The sequence below is a fragment of the Mobula hypostoma genome, chromosome 22, assembly GCF_963921235.1.
Source record: "Mobula hypostoma chromosome 22, sMobHyp1.1, whole genome shotgun sequence".
Classification (NCBI taxonomy): Eukaryota; Metazoa; Chordata; class Chondrichthyes; order Myliobatiformes; family Myliobatidae; genus Mobula; species Mobula hypostoma.
In genome coordinates this window covers 16,151,596-16,168,580 of record NC_086118.1, presented here as the reverse complement: position 1 = coordinate 16,168,580, position 16,985 = coordinate 16,151,596, and the positions used below count along the sequence as shown (strand labels likewise).

The 16,985-nt window shown below is 38.9% G+C and overlaps 1 protein-coding gene across 9 annotated transcripts in view; it reads left to right on the top strand.

Annotated features, from left to right (window-relative positions):
• map2k4a (mitogen-activated protein kinase kinase 4a) overlaps positions 1-15,238 on the top strand; it is a 148,304-nt gene extending 133,066 nt beyond the window's left edge. For all 9 annotated transcript variants that reach the window (XM_063074251.1, XM_063074248.1, XM_063074247.1 and 6 more), the window contains 2 exons: positions 7,081-7,126; positions 12,853-15,238. In XM_063074251.1, the coding sequence (XP_062930321.1) occupies positions 7,081-7,126; positions 12,853-12,966 (160 nt within the window). In that variant the 3' untranslated portion in view covers positions 12,967-15,238. The remainder of the gene's footprint in view (positions 1-7,080; positions 7,127-12,852) is intronic.
• The last annotated feature ends 1,747 nt before the right edge of the window (positions 15,239-16,985 follow it).

Below are 16,985 nucleotides of genomic sequence, written 5' to 3'. Positions count from 1 at the left end.
TTCACTTTATCTAGTTTTTGGATTTGCATGAAGATCTGATCACATTCTAAGTAATTTATGCAGAAATAGAGAAAATTCTATAAGGTTCACAAACTTTATAGCACCAAAGGACACAGTGAAATGCATGATTTACGTCAAGGACCAACACAGTCCGAGGATATACTGGGGGCAGCTACAGTGTCACTTCAGTTGCCAACATAGCATGCCCACAACTTACTACCCATAACCTGTATGTTTTTGGAATATGGGAGGAAACCAGACCACCCAGAGGGAACCCACACTGTCATTGGAAAACATGCAAATTCTTTACAGATAGCAACGGGAATCGACCTGGTATTATAAGCAGTAAAAGCTACTCTGGACCTTTTGGGGCAAAAAAAAGTCTTTAATTCTTGACTTAAATTGAGTCAGCAAAATACAGAAAGTTTTATTTTGCTTAGCTATTTATTTTTCAATTACATTTCCTTTCTTCTGTCAAACCACCTGTTATGAACATTCTCTGTACTTCAGTTACCCCCTGGATATCATTATATATGACATTACTCAAAATGTGCACTGTAACTGCAATCTTCCCTTTGCCTTCATTTTTCTTGTGTTGTGTACACTGATCTCTTTTGTACCATAATCCAATTTTGAGGCTTCAGTTCAGATGAAAACTGCTGTTCTAATATTCCCTTAAAAAGCTAGCTTGTTTTATTTCTACTGAATGTAATTTACAAGATTACTGCAACTGCCACGTTGACATCTGACAGTGTGAATAAAGCAAATAATGTAATGATAGTGAACAAAATGGTGAGTTGGGCACTTGATGACCTGATTCAACCCAAGTGAATTATTTTTGTATTTACTTAAATATTTAATTGAAACCTGAAATACTTAATTATTAACAATTCTTTGCATTGTTGTGGTGGAGCAAGAAATAGTCAATTTTCTTAAACAAGAGGTATATTGAAGTTCTTTAAGTTGTAAAATAATCTTGGTTTGGAGTTTTAAATTTAGTGAGATTGAGATGTGATACTTTGTCTTCCTCTTGGAATAGATTTGTACTCTTAAAACAAAAATCCCAACAAATTTCTTTGCAGACATTCCAATGTGCCTTGAGCTTTTAGTTTGTGTAGTTGTTGCTCTTTATCCATCCAGTAAATTTAGGCATTGCAGTATCTACTTGCATTAGATTTACGCTGTCCAGCTAAAGTGTGCAAAACATCATCTGGGGTTTGGATTCATTGAGCAGTAATGAAAATTGTACCATATAGCCTACGTTATAATAAGGGACTACTTTATGTTTTAGTAGCACGTCATGGCATGCGCTATAAGGCGCGTATTGAGCATGCGCAAGTAGGCGTGTATTGATCTGTGTGTGTCGAGTTTGGATTCTGCCAGCATAGAACCATGAAACTTAGCTCCCGTCTCCAGCGGTTTTATTAATAGCATTGTTGTGTAACCAGGCCACATGCACAACAAATTGACAACGAGAATTATGAACCTACATCTTATTGGAATGCCATGTTTTAGTTGATAACAACACTCAGAGGAGAAGAGAGAGATTCTAGACAGAGTGCGTCATTGCGCTAGCAAAAAGGACATATGAGTCAAAGAGAAAACAAGGGGAGAATGGGGCTAAATTAACATAACAAAGATGGCGATGATTGGAACCATTACAGCATTTGATAGTGGCATTGAAGACTTGGCAATTTACATTGAAAGAGTGGAGTTATATTGTGATGCGAACAGTGTTAATGATGAAAAGAAAGCCAGCATCTCAGTATTAAGGGAGCAAAAACATACTGGCTGCTACGGAGTTTGTTAACCCCTGAAAAGCCAGCTGACAAAACGTTCAAGCAAATAGTAGACACTCTCCAACAGCATTTAAACCCCAGACCACTGGTCATTGCTGAAAGATTTAGATTTCACAAATGGAATCAAGGCAAAAAGAAAGCATTTCTGAATATTGTGCTGAATTGCGCAAATTATCAGAACATTGTCAATTTGGAGCTGGTCTATCAGATGCATTGAGGGATGGGTTAGTGTGTGGCATGCAGTGTGGAACCACACAGAAGAAGCTCCTGTGTGAAAAAGGCCTAACATTAGGGAAGGCGCTGAACATTGCAATATCAATGGAAACAGCAGCACGGGGTGCTTCAGAGATGCAACAAAAATAACTAGAATATGCTACAAATAAAATGTCACTGAACAGAAATGAAGGAAAGAAATGTTACCATTGTGGGAACATGTCACATGACCTTGATGACTATTGGTTTAAAGACAAAGAATGCCAAAACTGTGGCAAACAGGGCCACACTGGCAGAGTATGCAAAGCTAGTAAACAGCAGAAAAAGGACAAAATACAGAGAAACAAGAAACCCCAGAAAGGAAAATAAAACCATGTACACAAATTGAAAACGACTCAGCCAAAAGTGAATTGTCTTGCTGCAACTTCACAGTGTGAAAGAGACAGATGATTGAAGAGTAATATGGATCACTACACAAGTAGCAGGTGTGAGACTGAAAATGGAGTTAGATACAGGCTCAGCTTTAACAGTGATTTCTGTACCCGACTACAATCGACTGTTTTCTCACATACCTCTGAAACAAACTAAACTACTGCTAAAGACTTGCACAGGACGGAAAGTGTGTTCCAAAGGTAAAATTAAAGTGACAGTGACCTACGGAGACAAAACACAGCAGCTGAACCTCTATGTACTAAAAAATGGAGGACCACTGTTGCTGGGAGGTGAATGGCTCAGGAAAATCCAGTTGGATTGGCACACCATCAAGGCACTAGATGTGTCAGCAAAGGAGGGCAGCAAGGCTACATCTGAGAGACTGTCGCAAATACTTGTTGACTCTGAGGAAGGATTCATGAGAGGAATAGGAACACTTCAGGGCATGAAGGCAAGGATTGAGATTCAGGAAAATGCATGTCCAAAATTTCACAAAGCCAGGCCAGTGCCACATGCAATCCATCCTACAGTAGAGGTAGAGCTGAAAAATCTGGAGCAGACTGGGGTCCCTGACAAAGGTGGATTGGAGTGAATGGGCCACGCCTATTTTTCTGGTGATGAAGAAAGCCTCCAGCACAAAACCAGGAAAACCAAGCAGGGTGCGTATATGTGGTGACTTTAAAGTAACTGTTAACCCAGTTCTCCACACAGTACGGTATCTTCTACCTCGTATTGAGACATTTTTGCATCCCTGTCAGGAGGGGAACATTTCACAAAAATTGAACTGGCCCAGGCTTATCTCCAAATGAAAATCAGTGAAGCATCCAAGAAATTCCTGACAATAAATACACACAAAAGACTTTACCAGTACAACTGGTTGATGTTTGGGATAGCTTCAGCTCCTGCAATCTGGCAAAGGGTGATGGACCAGGTTCTGCAGGGGATTCCAGGGACTCAGTGTTACCTGGATGACATCATTGTCACCAGCAAAGATGACAACGAACATCTTTCTAACCTTGAACAAGTACTCACCAGGTTACAAGAATATGGGCTCTGAGCTAATCGACAGAAATGTAAGTTTTTCAAAAAGAAAATCTCATACTGTGAGTATGTTGTCAACAAGAATGGCTTACACATGTCTCAAGACAAGATAGAAGCGGTGCTTAAGGCACCACCACCTGAAAATGTGTCTCAGCTGAGAGCTTATCTTGGACTAGTGACCTATTACCACAAGTTCTTGCCTCACCTATCCACGGTCCTACACCCACTAAATGCACTATTACAGACAGGGACACAATGGAAGTGGACTGAGAGCTGTGAGAAAGCGTTTCAAGAAAGTAAAAGTCTCAACTTCAGAAGGGGTGCTCACACACTTTGACCCCTCCTTACCAATCTGACTAGCTTGTGATGCCTCGCCCCATGGGATAGGAGCTGTGTTATCGCACAAGCTTCCAGATGGCTCAGAAAGACCAATAGCCTTTGCCTCAAGAAAGCTAACTTCAGCTGAACGCAACAGTGCACAGATTGACAGGCCCTAATCCTCATGTGGGGAGTCAAGAAATTCAGTCACTACGTGTATGACCAAAAGTTTACTCTGTTGACTGACCATCAGCCTCTCGTGTCAATATTCAACCCAAGGAAAGGTGTTCCAGTGATGACAGCACAAAGGCTACAGCAATGGTCTCTTCTTAGGCGGTCACAGGTATGACACTGAACACAAGGGGACCAAGCAACATGGCAACGCAGATGGTTTGTCATGTTTACCACTGCCAACTTCAGAGATAGCTACCCAAATGGATTCAGCAGAGGTCTTTCACACAACAATGTTCGAAAAATTACCAGTGACAAACAGCGTCATTGAAAGGGAAACATGCAATGACTCGATGTTGTCAAAAGTATACGACATCACGGTAAAGGGATGGCCAGTGTGGGGTAACACACTGTTTCCAGCCTTCTCAGCGAGGAAGGAGCAGTTGTCAGTGTGTCGGGGAACACTAATGTGTGGTTCACGAGTTGTGATTCCTCCCAAGCTATGCAGCAGAGTGCTGGAGGAACTGCTCAAGGGGTACCTGGGTACTGTGAAGATGAAAATTCTTGCCTGTGCCTATGTGTGGTGGCCAGGAATTGATGAGCAGATTGAGGGCTTGGCCAAGATCTGCTCTGGATGTCAGAACATCCAGAACACACCACCACAAACCCCTCTCCATCCATGGGAGTGCCCTCATCACCATGGCAGCGAGTGCACATCGACTTTGCTAGACCATTCATGGACTCCATCTTTTTAATCTCCATCGATGCACATTCCAAATGGCCAGAGGTCATCAAAATGAAGACAACCACATCGGAAAAGACCATTATAGTTTTGAGGACCATGTTCGCCAGGAATGGCATAGCAGAACAAATCTGTACAGACAATGGACGACAATTTGCCTCTGAAGAATTCCAAAATTTTGTTCCAGGACAATGGAATCAAGCACTTTACATCTGTCTCTTACCATTGATCCACAAGTGGCTTGGCAGAAAGATTTGTACAGATATTCAAGAAAACCATCAAGGCAATGGACAGCGGAAATCGACCACTACAACGCAAGATAGACAACTTCCTTGCCTATCGTAATGTCGTACATGCAACCACTAATCAGACTCCAGCAATGATGTTTCTGAACAGGAGCCTGCGGTCCTGCATGGATCTTCTCAAACCAGATGTTCAGCGTGATGTGGAGAACAGACAGTTCAAACACTTGAATGCTGAGTCAATTTAGAGCTTCAGTGTGGGACAGTCAGTTCTTGCACGTGATTACTGGACTGAAGTGGCAACCGGGTGCAATTTCCGTCATAGATGGGCCACTGATGTATAGGGTACAGGTGGGAGAGAAAGTATGGAGACGTCATGTGGACCAAATCTTGGATGCTAAGGTGAAAAACACAACAATACCTTGCCCACACTCCCATGACATAGAAGCACATCATGTGGACCAAATCCTGAATGCTCAGGTGAAAAACACAACAACACTTTGCCCAGGCTCCCCGGACATAGAAGCAAACACTCCTGATCTGACCACATCAGTCTCATCTACAGATAAGCCTGTCATCAGTGCTGAGGACCCACCTGATGTACTTGTGGAGACTCATTCCCCAAAGCAAATGTTTCAGGACAGACATTACCCGGAGAGGCAGAGAAGACCCCCCCCCCCCCCCAGAGACTTGAGTTATAAATGGGTCTTAGACCAAAAGTTTAAAAAAAAAGGCTTGTTATAATTTGATATTATTAAGTTACTAATGGTAGGTGTTGTATGTTAAGGGTAAACATATTTGTTTAGCGTAGTGCCACAGTAAAAAAAAATTGATACACTATTAAAATAAAAGGGGAGGAGTGTACCGTATGGCCTACGTTATAATAAGGGACTACTTTATGTTGTAGTAACACGTCGTAGCATGTGCTATAAGGCACTTATTGAGCATGCGCTATTAAGCGCATGTTGATCTGTATGTGTGTGTGTCGAGTTCAGATTCTGCCAGTAAAGAACCATGAAATGTAGCTCCCGTCTCCAGCGTTTTTATTAATAGCATTGTTGTGTAACAGGCCATATACACAAGAAGAATATTCAATTCAAGCTGATCTTATAGAGTGTATATTTCATTACCAGTTTATTTTCAATGATTATCTGCAAAACTTGTTGAAGATTTAAATTCAACAGGCCAGACAACATCCATAGGAAGAAGCAGTGGACATTTCAGGCCGAGATCCTTCGTCAGGACTAACTGAAAGAAGAGATAGTAAGAGATTTGCAAGTGGGGCCTCCATTTATCTATAATCCATTCTTAAACATCACCACTGACCAATCATACTTAATATAGAAATATAGAATTTTTATTTTAGGAAAACCTCTTGTTTCTGTACTCTCAATTGTGTGTGTTTTCTTAGCATGGGACATTGTGGAGAAGAGTTGGGGTTCATATCAGTTCAGCTTTTCTGAACAGCTGCCATTTTCAGCTGGTGTCTTTTCCTGATGTCTGAATAAAGAATTGCTGTCAATCTCATTGTACTATCCATTCCATTGGTTAAGGAAGATACAAAAACTGGAAATATTCCAAAAGGAAAACAAGTTGCCTTGTAATATTTTAGCACTCTGCGTAGGTTGCCCCAATAAGCACAAATCAATTTGGTAAATTAGATGCGCTGGTAGATGGATCATTCTTGGGTCTGAATTGCTGTGGCCCATGCAGTAAAGTTGCTATCCTAATAAAATAAGAAACTGCTAAGTTCTGATGAAGGAAATAATATGTCCAGATATGAATCTTGGGAGCATATCATTCCTTAAACACACTACACTTATCTTCCAGTTCCTCGTAGCAACTTGTTTCAGCGGAGCTGTCAAAGAACCTACTTTATTTCTCCGTAACCTGTCAACATATTCTTGATCATGAACATGGAGGATGGCTTTCTTGACAAATTATGGTAGCGATATAGACGTGCTAATCTTGAAGAGGCAAAATTATTACCTTCAAAGGGGGAGGGAAGAATTTTCATGAAGAGAGGAGGGAATCAGTTAAAACCCCCTATGCTACCGAGCTTCCATTTGAAGCTGTTACCTCCGTTCATCTGTATATTTAATTTATCATCTGTCTCTTTCAGCCTTACAAAGGATGAGTCCAAAAGGCCAAAGTATAAAGAGCTTCTGGTGAGTTCAGTTTGTTAATTCATAACTTTTGCCAAAACTTTTCATTTGTTTTAACTGTAGCTAATATTTTTATGTATTCTTTGCATACATGTTTTTAAAATATTGAATGATCTCCACTGATAGCAGTGTTTATACTTTTGTCCTTTTTAAAATTCTGATTTCAGGTTGTTGATGCCAACATCTGTTTCATTTCATCTATAATGTTGCATATTTAAGATTGTTAATACGGAAGCCATTTGCACATAGTCTCTGTCTCAGTTCAGTCCTAATCTGAAAAACAACACAACTCTTAGAGAAAGCATGATGATAATGAATTAGAGAACCATTGCAATAACCATAATCTTAGTTTTAATTCTAGACATGAGACATCTTGTGCAATACCATTATTCTCTTAAAGGCACATGAGAATCTTATTAAACCAAACTTTTCAAATTTTATTTTCTCAGGAGATGCCTATTAAAATTCTCAGAAAGTAATAATTTTATTTGGCTAGTGACTAACTCACATTTATTACTAGTTTCTATGTTTAAAAGTCTGAAGATACTTCAGGAGAGTGATCAGACACAATTTAACAGAAGTATTAGGTTTGAAGTTGACACTTTATTTGAGCCATTTGTAAGATGCTAGCTGGCAAGGATTATGAATTGAGAGTGTTTAATAAAATTTCAAGAGACAACATTATTCAGTTGGTAAGGTCATATAGCTATACAGCATGGAACAGGCCATTTGGTCAAATTTGTTCACACAGACCAGTGGATACCCTTCTGTATTAGTCCCATCTCCCATCACTTGTTATATCCCTTAAATGCCCAGGCTATTTAAGTGTTTACCTGGACACATAAATGCTGTTAGTGACCCAGTTTCAGCCATACTCTCAGGCAGTGGATTCCAGGTGCTCATCGCTCACTTGTTCATTAAGTCCCCTTTGTACCTCCTCTAAATCTTTCTCCATATTTTAAATCTGTCTTTGAGCCTTAGCTAGCCCTGATCCTTTGATATAGGCTTCCTGCAGTCTTTGCTTATCTATACCCTTCACAATTTTATATACCTCAGACATGCCACTCTTTAGCTCCAGGGAAGAACAGATCCAGCTTCTCCAGTCTAATGAGGTGCTCCTTCCCTCGCAAAGTTCTTTGTGAATAGCTTTTGAATGTCCTCTGTATCCTCTCCGGCACTATCATATTCTTCCTATAGCATGAGGACCAGAACTGCAGGCAGGAGCCAAGCTGAGGTCTGACCAAATGTTTTTATTTTTAAGTTGTAGCATAACCTCCCTACATCTGTATTCAGTGTTGTTACTAATGAAGGCCAGTACCCCATGTGCCTTCCTAACCCTGTTACCTACAGGACGTCCACTACCACCTTCAAGGACATATGGTACTCCAAAGCCCATCAGTTCCTCAGAGCTCCCTCAAATCCATAATGCATCACCTTGCATTTATCTGAATTAGGCTCCATCAGCCATTATTCTGCCCATTTCACCAATATATCATTGTCTCTGCCTAAAGCTGTCTTCCACACAATTATCAGCCTCACTAATCTCAATGTAATTAGCAAGCTTACTGATTGTGCCTTTTACATCCACTGCAAAGTCTTTAATGTTCTGTTACTAATAGGAAGGGTCCCAGCATCGATTCTTGTGGGACACCACTAGTCAGAGGCATCCAATCACAAAATCATCCTTGTATCTTCCTTTGCCAAGCCGCTTTTGAATTCTGTGAGCTTGAACCATTAAGCCAGTCTCCCAGGTGGGACCCTGTCAAAGACCTCACTCCCATCTCGAAATCAAAATCAACTGTCCTGTCCTTATCAAAACTCTTTGTTAACTCTTCAACCTAAAGTTTGTCAGTCAGGATTTGCCCTCATGAAAACCATATTGCAGTCTTTCATTAATCTCTGCCTGTCCAAGTGATCATTAATCCTCCCTCTAAGAATTTTTTTCCCAGTATCTGTCTTGCCACTGGGCTCACAGGTCTATAGTTTCCAGGCTTTTGCCTGCTGCCTTTCTTAAGGGCTCTACATGTGCTGACTTCTTGGATTGCTACCACATCTGTTACCTTCTGACTGGCAGCATGTTTTCAGCAAGAGCCCCAACAATCTTTCCCCTTTATCTCCTATGACAGCCTGGAATATATCCCATGCAGTCCAGTGCTCGATGCACTTTAAAGCCTGAGAAGACATTGAGTTATTTCATTTATAAAGTCCTCCACAAGACTAACTTCTTCACTGAATTATGGTTCTTTTGTGTATACCAATGAAAAGTATTTATTTGAGACCTCTAAACCTTTTTAGATCCAAGCACATAATTGTGCCTGTTGTCAATGCCTTCAGATTTAATTAAGTTAAACTTGTCTGCTTTAATCTTTATGACCCAGCTTAGCCTTTCAAATTTAAGCACCACCTTACACTTTTTATTACTTTGGGCCTCCCCTGTCATTAGTTCTCTCTGCTTTTTTTATGTATTAAACTCTCAATATTCCTCAACATCCAGAGTTCCCTGTACTTGCTACCCCAACTTTTACCCTTAAAGGAAAATGGTGACCTAGAACTCTTGATGTTTCTCCATTATTTCCCACCATGCAAATTTAAACTTTCCTACAAGTAGATACTCACAATAACTCTTTGCCAAGTCAGCTGTTATGCTAATAGAATTAGCTTCTGCAAGTCCTTTAATCATTTCATCAATATCCTTTTCCAAATCACTTTATCCCAAGTAAAACAAAAATTCATCAAACCCTCTGCTACCTTTTCTGTGCATTATTGTGGCTAGTTAATCATTGAAAGTCAATGAATTTAAAATCTTTGTGCCTTTCACAACCATGCATGAAGTGATGAATGTTTCTACAGTTTTTACTTTAGTAGTTATAGCAGAGGTGCATTTACCATATCTATAGCCATTAGATTTTCTTCAATTATCTTGCGCAGCATTTTGCTGAAAAATACCAATAGCCACAAATTCCAGAAAGTTTTGCACAACCTTTTACAAATTGGTGCCCATACCACTTTTTGAGTGTCAAGCAAAATGCTCCTATTTGTAAGAGACAGCATGCATAGAACTGTTAAACAGCTGCTGTTGCTGCTGTCTCATGACTCCAGTAATCCAGTTTCCGCAGCAACCTCTGCTATCTCTCTGAAGCTTGCATTTTGCTCCTGTGATCCTGTAGCTTCCCACATCCAAAAATATACAAATTAAGTTAATATGCCATTACAAATTGTCCCTAATGTATATTTAAAGTGACAATATCTTAAGGTAGTTGAGAGGAATGATGGCAAAATTCAATGGTATTTGTGCAGTTGGGTATTTGATCATTGGCTTGGACTCTATAACCATGTATTCCTCTCAGAATCTGTGGGGAGAGAATATGTGCATATTTGATTTAATAATTTCTATTTTGTTTACATCTTTTATAGATTTCTATTTTGAATATTTTTCATGCCAAGATCTTTAGTGTAGATTGAGAAAATAATGTATTCATTGAATAAATATTATAAAATTGCATTATAGAGCTGGACTACTGAGAGGAAAAGGGTGGATGCAAATTAAGGAACAGGAAGCAGTAATGGTTAATAGCCTTTTTCCATAGCAGAATAGTATAGATGATTCTGTCGTTAATCTCGCACTCTGATCTCAAGGATTAGTATTTAGACCACGACTCATGTTCCTTATGTTAATGATCCAAGCTTGAATATTGAGGACAAAGTCTGTACTTGTGGAGGATAGGTAGGTGGGCAGACAGTAAAGGTAATTAGTCTGGTGAAGTGAGCAACGTGAGGTGCTTGATTTTGGGGACAACAATGAGAGGCAGCATAGACTGAAATTTTAATATGCTGTAGCAGAGAGATGGGATTGTGTGTGGACAAATCTTGTAGTGTCATGATGTGTTGACAATCTTTTGTTTTTTAAGTAAGTCAGTGAACTAAACTAAACAGATATGTATGTCCAAAGTAGAATGTTCTGTGAAACCTTTGTAAATCAGTGAGTAAGAAACAGATTTAGTTTCTGTGCAGTTCTAGACACTGAACTTGAGGGAGAGTTTGCAGAGAAGTTAAAGCAAAAGGGTTTGATGACATTGGACAACTCGAGGCTTGCATAGTCAGGGTTAAGAAAAGATATGTAAATCAAAAATCAGCTGATACTCCATTTCTGAAATAAAAACAATAAACTACCACAAATACAACAAATTATGTACCTTCTATGGAAAGAGTTTGAGGCTGAATATCCTTCAGTTCTGTCTCATCAGTTAAGTGTTTCCAGCATCTTCTGAATTTTTAACTGTTCAAAATTAACCAAGGGTTTTCATTTTTATAAAGTGTGAGTTAGTGTTAATTAACCACTGCGTTGCCCTGGTGTGTAGGTGAGCAGTAGAATCATAGAGGGAATTAAAAAGAATGTGAGAGGGATGGAATAAAAGGGTTAGCGTAAAGGGGTGGTTGGACGGTAGCATGCACTTTGTGGCTAAAGGACCTATTTTCATGCTCTGTGATTCTATGACTAAAGTATATAGGAAATAAAGGGGTCAGTTCTCAGAAGGTACTTACCGAAGGTCTGCAAAAGGACTAGAGTTAAGATGAAAATTTCTTTTTTGAACATAAGACATTAGGATTTGATACCAATGACCCAAGATGGTGATAAAAATAGATCCAGTGGTAGAACTTTCAGTGAGTTATTAAATAGTTGAGCAAGTATTCTAAGGGCTGTGGGGAGAAAGGCAAGAGAGTGGTAAGGCTGGGATGATTTAGAAAGTTAGTTAGGCACTATGTGCTGAAGGATGTGTGCATTATCTTTTTATGATTTTATTGATACAAATATTCTCAGTTCCAGCTCCTGGTTTGTAGTTCCTTTCCACTTTAAGTTTCTTGCTGCATGCTGCTATAAATTACATTCTGATCAATTTTATTTCAAGTAAATCTTCTGATTTAACATTTTAAGACTTCACTTTGGTAAAACTGTTCTGAAACTCAAATAGTAAACCATGCTCCAGCTCTTGCATTTGCTATCTGGACTATATAGCTTTGCAAAGTTAATGGTTTGATGCTCAATGGAGAAGTCTAGTATTAAAAGCTTGCAAATTGGTATATTTATTTTGTTTGCAAAATGTGAGGGGTGATTGATAAGTTCGTGGCCTATGGTAGAAGGAGTCAATTTTGGAAAACCTAGCACATTTATTTTTCAACACAGTCCCTTCCTGCATTTACACACTTAGTCCAGCTGTCATGGAGCATACGGATCCCTTCTTTGTAGAAGTCAGCGTCTTGGACCTCCAGAAAGTGGTCCACAGCAGGGGTAATTGATAAGTTTGTGGCCTAGGGTAGAAGGAGATGAGTTATTAACTTCAAACTTTCTGCATTTTCACTCAGAGTTGAACTGCATGTGCATGTAACAAGAGCTGTATAACTTATCTCCTTCTATCTTAGGCCACGAACTTATCAATCGCCCTTGTTGTGGACCACTTTCTGGAGGTCCAAGACGCCAACTTCTACAAAGAAGGGATGCGTATGCTCCAGGACCGCTGGACTAAGTGTGTAAATGTAGGAGGAGACTATGGTGAAAAATAAATGTGCTATGTTTTCTAAAATTGACTCCTCCTACCCTAGGCCACGAACTTATCAATCACCCCTCGTAGTAATGAAAGCTTGTTGAGAGATCAAATCATGAACTTGCTGGTAACCTAATTCTGGAGAGATGTGATGTATACATCCAAAATATGTTACTGTTCTCATTTCAGAAACATTCTTTCATCTCGATGTATGAGGAGCGCAGGGTGGACGTGGCAAGTTATGTTAGCAAAATCTTGGATCAAATGCCCCCTACTCCTGTTTCCCCAATGTACGTTGATTAATTTTGCTGCTGAAAAGATGGCCTTAAAACGGCTGAGAGAAATCAAGGTGTAAAGATTTGTTTTATGACACATTGCAGTGTTTCTATTTTTAACTTGCTCAAACAGTGCAATAAAAATTGGTTATTCCATTTTCCTTGTGTCTGCCCACAATTGTCCATTCGAAGCATCCTTCTCATTGTATCCAAGTCATCACAAGAATTTTACTGGACCTGAAATATTTATTGCCTTTTTGGTATAAACGTTGGAGGGTATTCAGAAATCAGAAAATTGCTGGGACATTGCTTAGCCACCGCTGGGAAGAGCGTGAAAAAAGGAGTTGACTCAATACAAATAGAAGAACAAATGCTGGCAGCATTATCACAGTACAATTTTGGAAAGACTGTCTTGGACTAGCTTTTCCCTCCATTGCATAGAATATTTTAGGCAGCACCCTCAAGGACTCTGAGAATTCTGCTTTGTCTTCAGTGAAAGGAAACCTCGACATGAACAGGATACTTCGAACAATATTCCAGTGCAGTCAAGCAAGTTTGAATTTTGCTCAACAAAGTGCAATAGATTTACTGATTTTAATTCTGTTGCTTTATAGTTAGTGTATATCATGGAGGAATGAATTCATCTGTATTTTACTGTTAATAAAGTTTAAATGATTTTTTTTAAATAAGTGCAAAATTGAACAGCATGTCTTTCACCAAAAAAAGTGTGGACTGAGGTTTGCAATGAAAACAAAATTGATACAGGAAAGGTTTGATGCAAAAAAGCTGACTTATTCCCCTAAAATCAAACTTTAATTTGAGTTTGATGACATTCATTGTCTATTAGCTGTAACCATTGAGAAAATTGGCCAACTCATCTGAGAAAAGTTGTTTAATTGACTATTAAAATCTGCAGTAAAGACACTGGGCTATCATGTAACTTTGACCAGCATGCTTTGAGTAAAGCATGCTGGGAAAAAAAATAAGCTGGATTGAAGCAACAAATGTTTTCCTGTTTATCAGTCTGTAAATGTACACATTGATGTCTTAGGATTTTAGACTAAAGCAGGCTATATATGGATTATGCAGTGAGCACCTAGCAGTGATGTACTTAAATGTTGCCCACCGACAGCTCATACTGTGGCTCAACGTGCTATTTTTTATGGCAAATTATTTATGCAAAAATAAATGTATACCTGTGACTGCTGAAAACTTCGAGAAACGAAAAGTCCTCCAGGTTTATCAGTAGTATATTGACACCATTTGGCTATGTGTTTAATTATTGGTTGTACTTGTCTGATGAGGAAAATACAATTTAATGGTAAGAGAAATAAATTAAACTGTTTGGATGTTAGGTGCAGAGTCTTCCATTTAGTTTGACATCGTTGTGAGTACCCAGCTCCAGAGGGGCTGCAAGTCTGGAAGAATTTTATTGTTTCAGATAATTATTAAAAAAAGTTTTAATTTTAGCTACACATGAATCAGGACTTGCGCTATACAAGAAAGGGTTCCTTGTAAGATTCTATTTTTCATACCAACATCTGTGGAGAGAATGTTAGTTTTGTTTGAGGACAGGTGATAGCTTTTGTAATGGACAAGTAAACCCAATAAGCGTCTCCTTTGTAAATCAAAATGTCACTAAAGTTTTAAAAAATATGCAAAATTTTTGTTCCTCTATCCTCCTTTCATAATTTAAGACATGCTTCCCCTTCCCTCAACCTCCCATCTCAGTTCATTGTGTTCAATTCTACTGGTGGAGAAATTAACTTGATTTTTAAAAAAAAAAGTCAAGAGACTTCTTCAAACTTCTCGAGTGGAATGCCTGTAAAATTGGCAGTTTATACGTATATTAATCTTAGATTATTATCTATTAAGGGTGAGGAATATATTACAGTGTATCTTTAAAAAGGTGTATAATGGTCACAAACTGTGAAAATAGACTAAGAACTGTACATTGTGAACTTTGGTTAATTTCTCTTTCCTGTATCATAGAAAATGTATAAAAATATCAAAGCTGATGTGCAGGGATATCGCCTTACTTGTCTGTGAAAATGGAGCTCGCTGAGTAACATCACCATAGCATTATTTTACAGAGCTCGTGGATATTTCTTATCCTGTATACTGGTTTGACTTCTTCCTATATTTAAAACATTATAAATGGAATCTTAAATATTCATATAATAGTTCTATACTCTTGCCTGCAGGTCAGTTGTAATAAAACTAGAACGTGACTGTGACCTTGTTCTTGTTTTGTAAGGTCTGAAACACACAATTGCAAAAATAAACTCCAAATTGAAATACTGGAAAAAGTGTACAACTTGATGTGCCTTAAGGACAGCATCTTTTATCGTAATCTAAGGTTTGTATATTGAGGAATTTGCAATCAACTTGGTTATTAAGTATGTTTTTCAATGCTGCCTAATTGTCAACATCTTCATTTCCATTGGGGTGAATAATGCAACAACCTAAGACTCCCATGTGAGAAAGAAAAATTGTGTGGCTTTAATACTTTCTCTTTGCTGATGTATCCTGTGGTGGTGAACAAACAATTCAATTGCGTTTAAGTCCTTGTGAAAGTTGCTTTTCAAATAACTGTTGCTTAGCTTTACAGTGATTCTGAGTCAAAAGAATAATGAAAAAGATAGACTATTGCATATATCCATTCTGAAACAGAAATGTGTTTTGACTGTGCTGTTGTGTAAATCTTTCCATGGCACCTACCCATGCAAGAACAGATTGGTAATAATGCAGTTCCATTATCCTGCTCTAAATAGCTTGACCTGTGTAAAGCACGAATTCAATTGTATTCAATTTAGTATACCTTCATTCATTGACTACACAATACTCACTTCAACATCAGGTGATTGCTTTGTAATCAAAAGCAAAATATTCTGTAAAAAACATATATACAGTGGCATGCAAAAGTTTGGGCACCCCGGTCAAAATTTCTGTTACTGTGAATAGTTAAGTGAGTAGAAGATGACCTGATTTCCAAAAGGCATAAAGTTAAAGATGACATGTTTCTTTAATATTTTAAACAAGATTACTTTTTTATTTCCATCTTTTACAGTTTCAAAATAACAAGGAAAAGGGCCCGAAACAAAAGTTTGGGCACCCTGCATGTTCAGTACTTAGTAACACCCCCTTTGTATCTCAGCTTGTAAATGCTTTCTGTAGCCAGCTAAGAGTCTTTCAATTCTTGTTTGGGGGATTTTCACTCATTCTTCATTGCAAAAGGCTTCCAGTTCTGTGAGATTCTTGGGCTGTCTTGCATGCACTGCTTTTTTGAGGTCTATCCACAGATTCTCGATGATGTTTAGGTCAGGGGACTGTGAGGGCCATGGCAAAACCTTCAGCTTGCGCCTCTTGAGGTAGTCCATTGTGGATTTTGAAGTGTGTTTAGGATCATTATCCTGTTGTAGAAGCCATCCTGTTTTCAACTTCAGCTTTTTTTACAGACGGTGTGATATTTGCTTCCAGAATTTGCTGGTATTTAATTGAATTCATTCTTCCCTTTACCAGTGAAATGTTCCCTGTGCCACTGCCTGCAACACAAGCCCAAAGCATGATCGATCCACCCCCATGCTTAACAGTTGGAGAGGGGTTCTTTACATGAAATACTGCACCCTTTTTTCTCCAAACATACCTTTGCTCACTGCTGCCAAAAAGTTCTATTTTAACTTCAGTACACAGTACTTGTTTCCAAAATGCATCAGGCGTGTTTAGATGTTCCTTTGCAAACTTCTGACGCTGAATTTTGTGGTGAGGACACAGGAAAGGCTTTCTTCTGATGACGCTTCCATAAAGGTCATATTTGTGCAGGTGTCGCACAGTGGAATAGTGCACCACTACAGAGTCTGCTAAATCTTCCTGAATGTCTTTTGCAGTCAAATGGGGGTCTTTATTTGCCTTTCTAGCAATCCTACAGGCAGTTCTCTCAAAGTTTTCTTGGTCTTCCAGACCTCAACAACCTCCACCGTTCCTGTTAACTGCCATTTCTTAATTACATTATGAACTGAGGAAACAGCTACCTGAAAACTCTTTGCT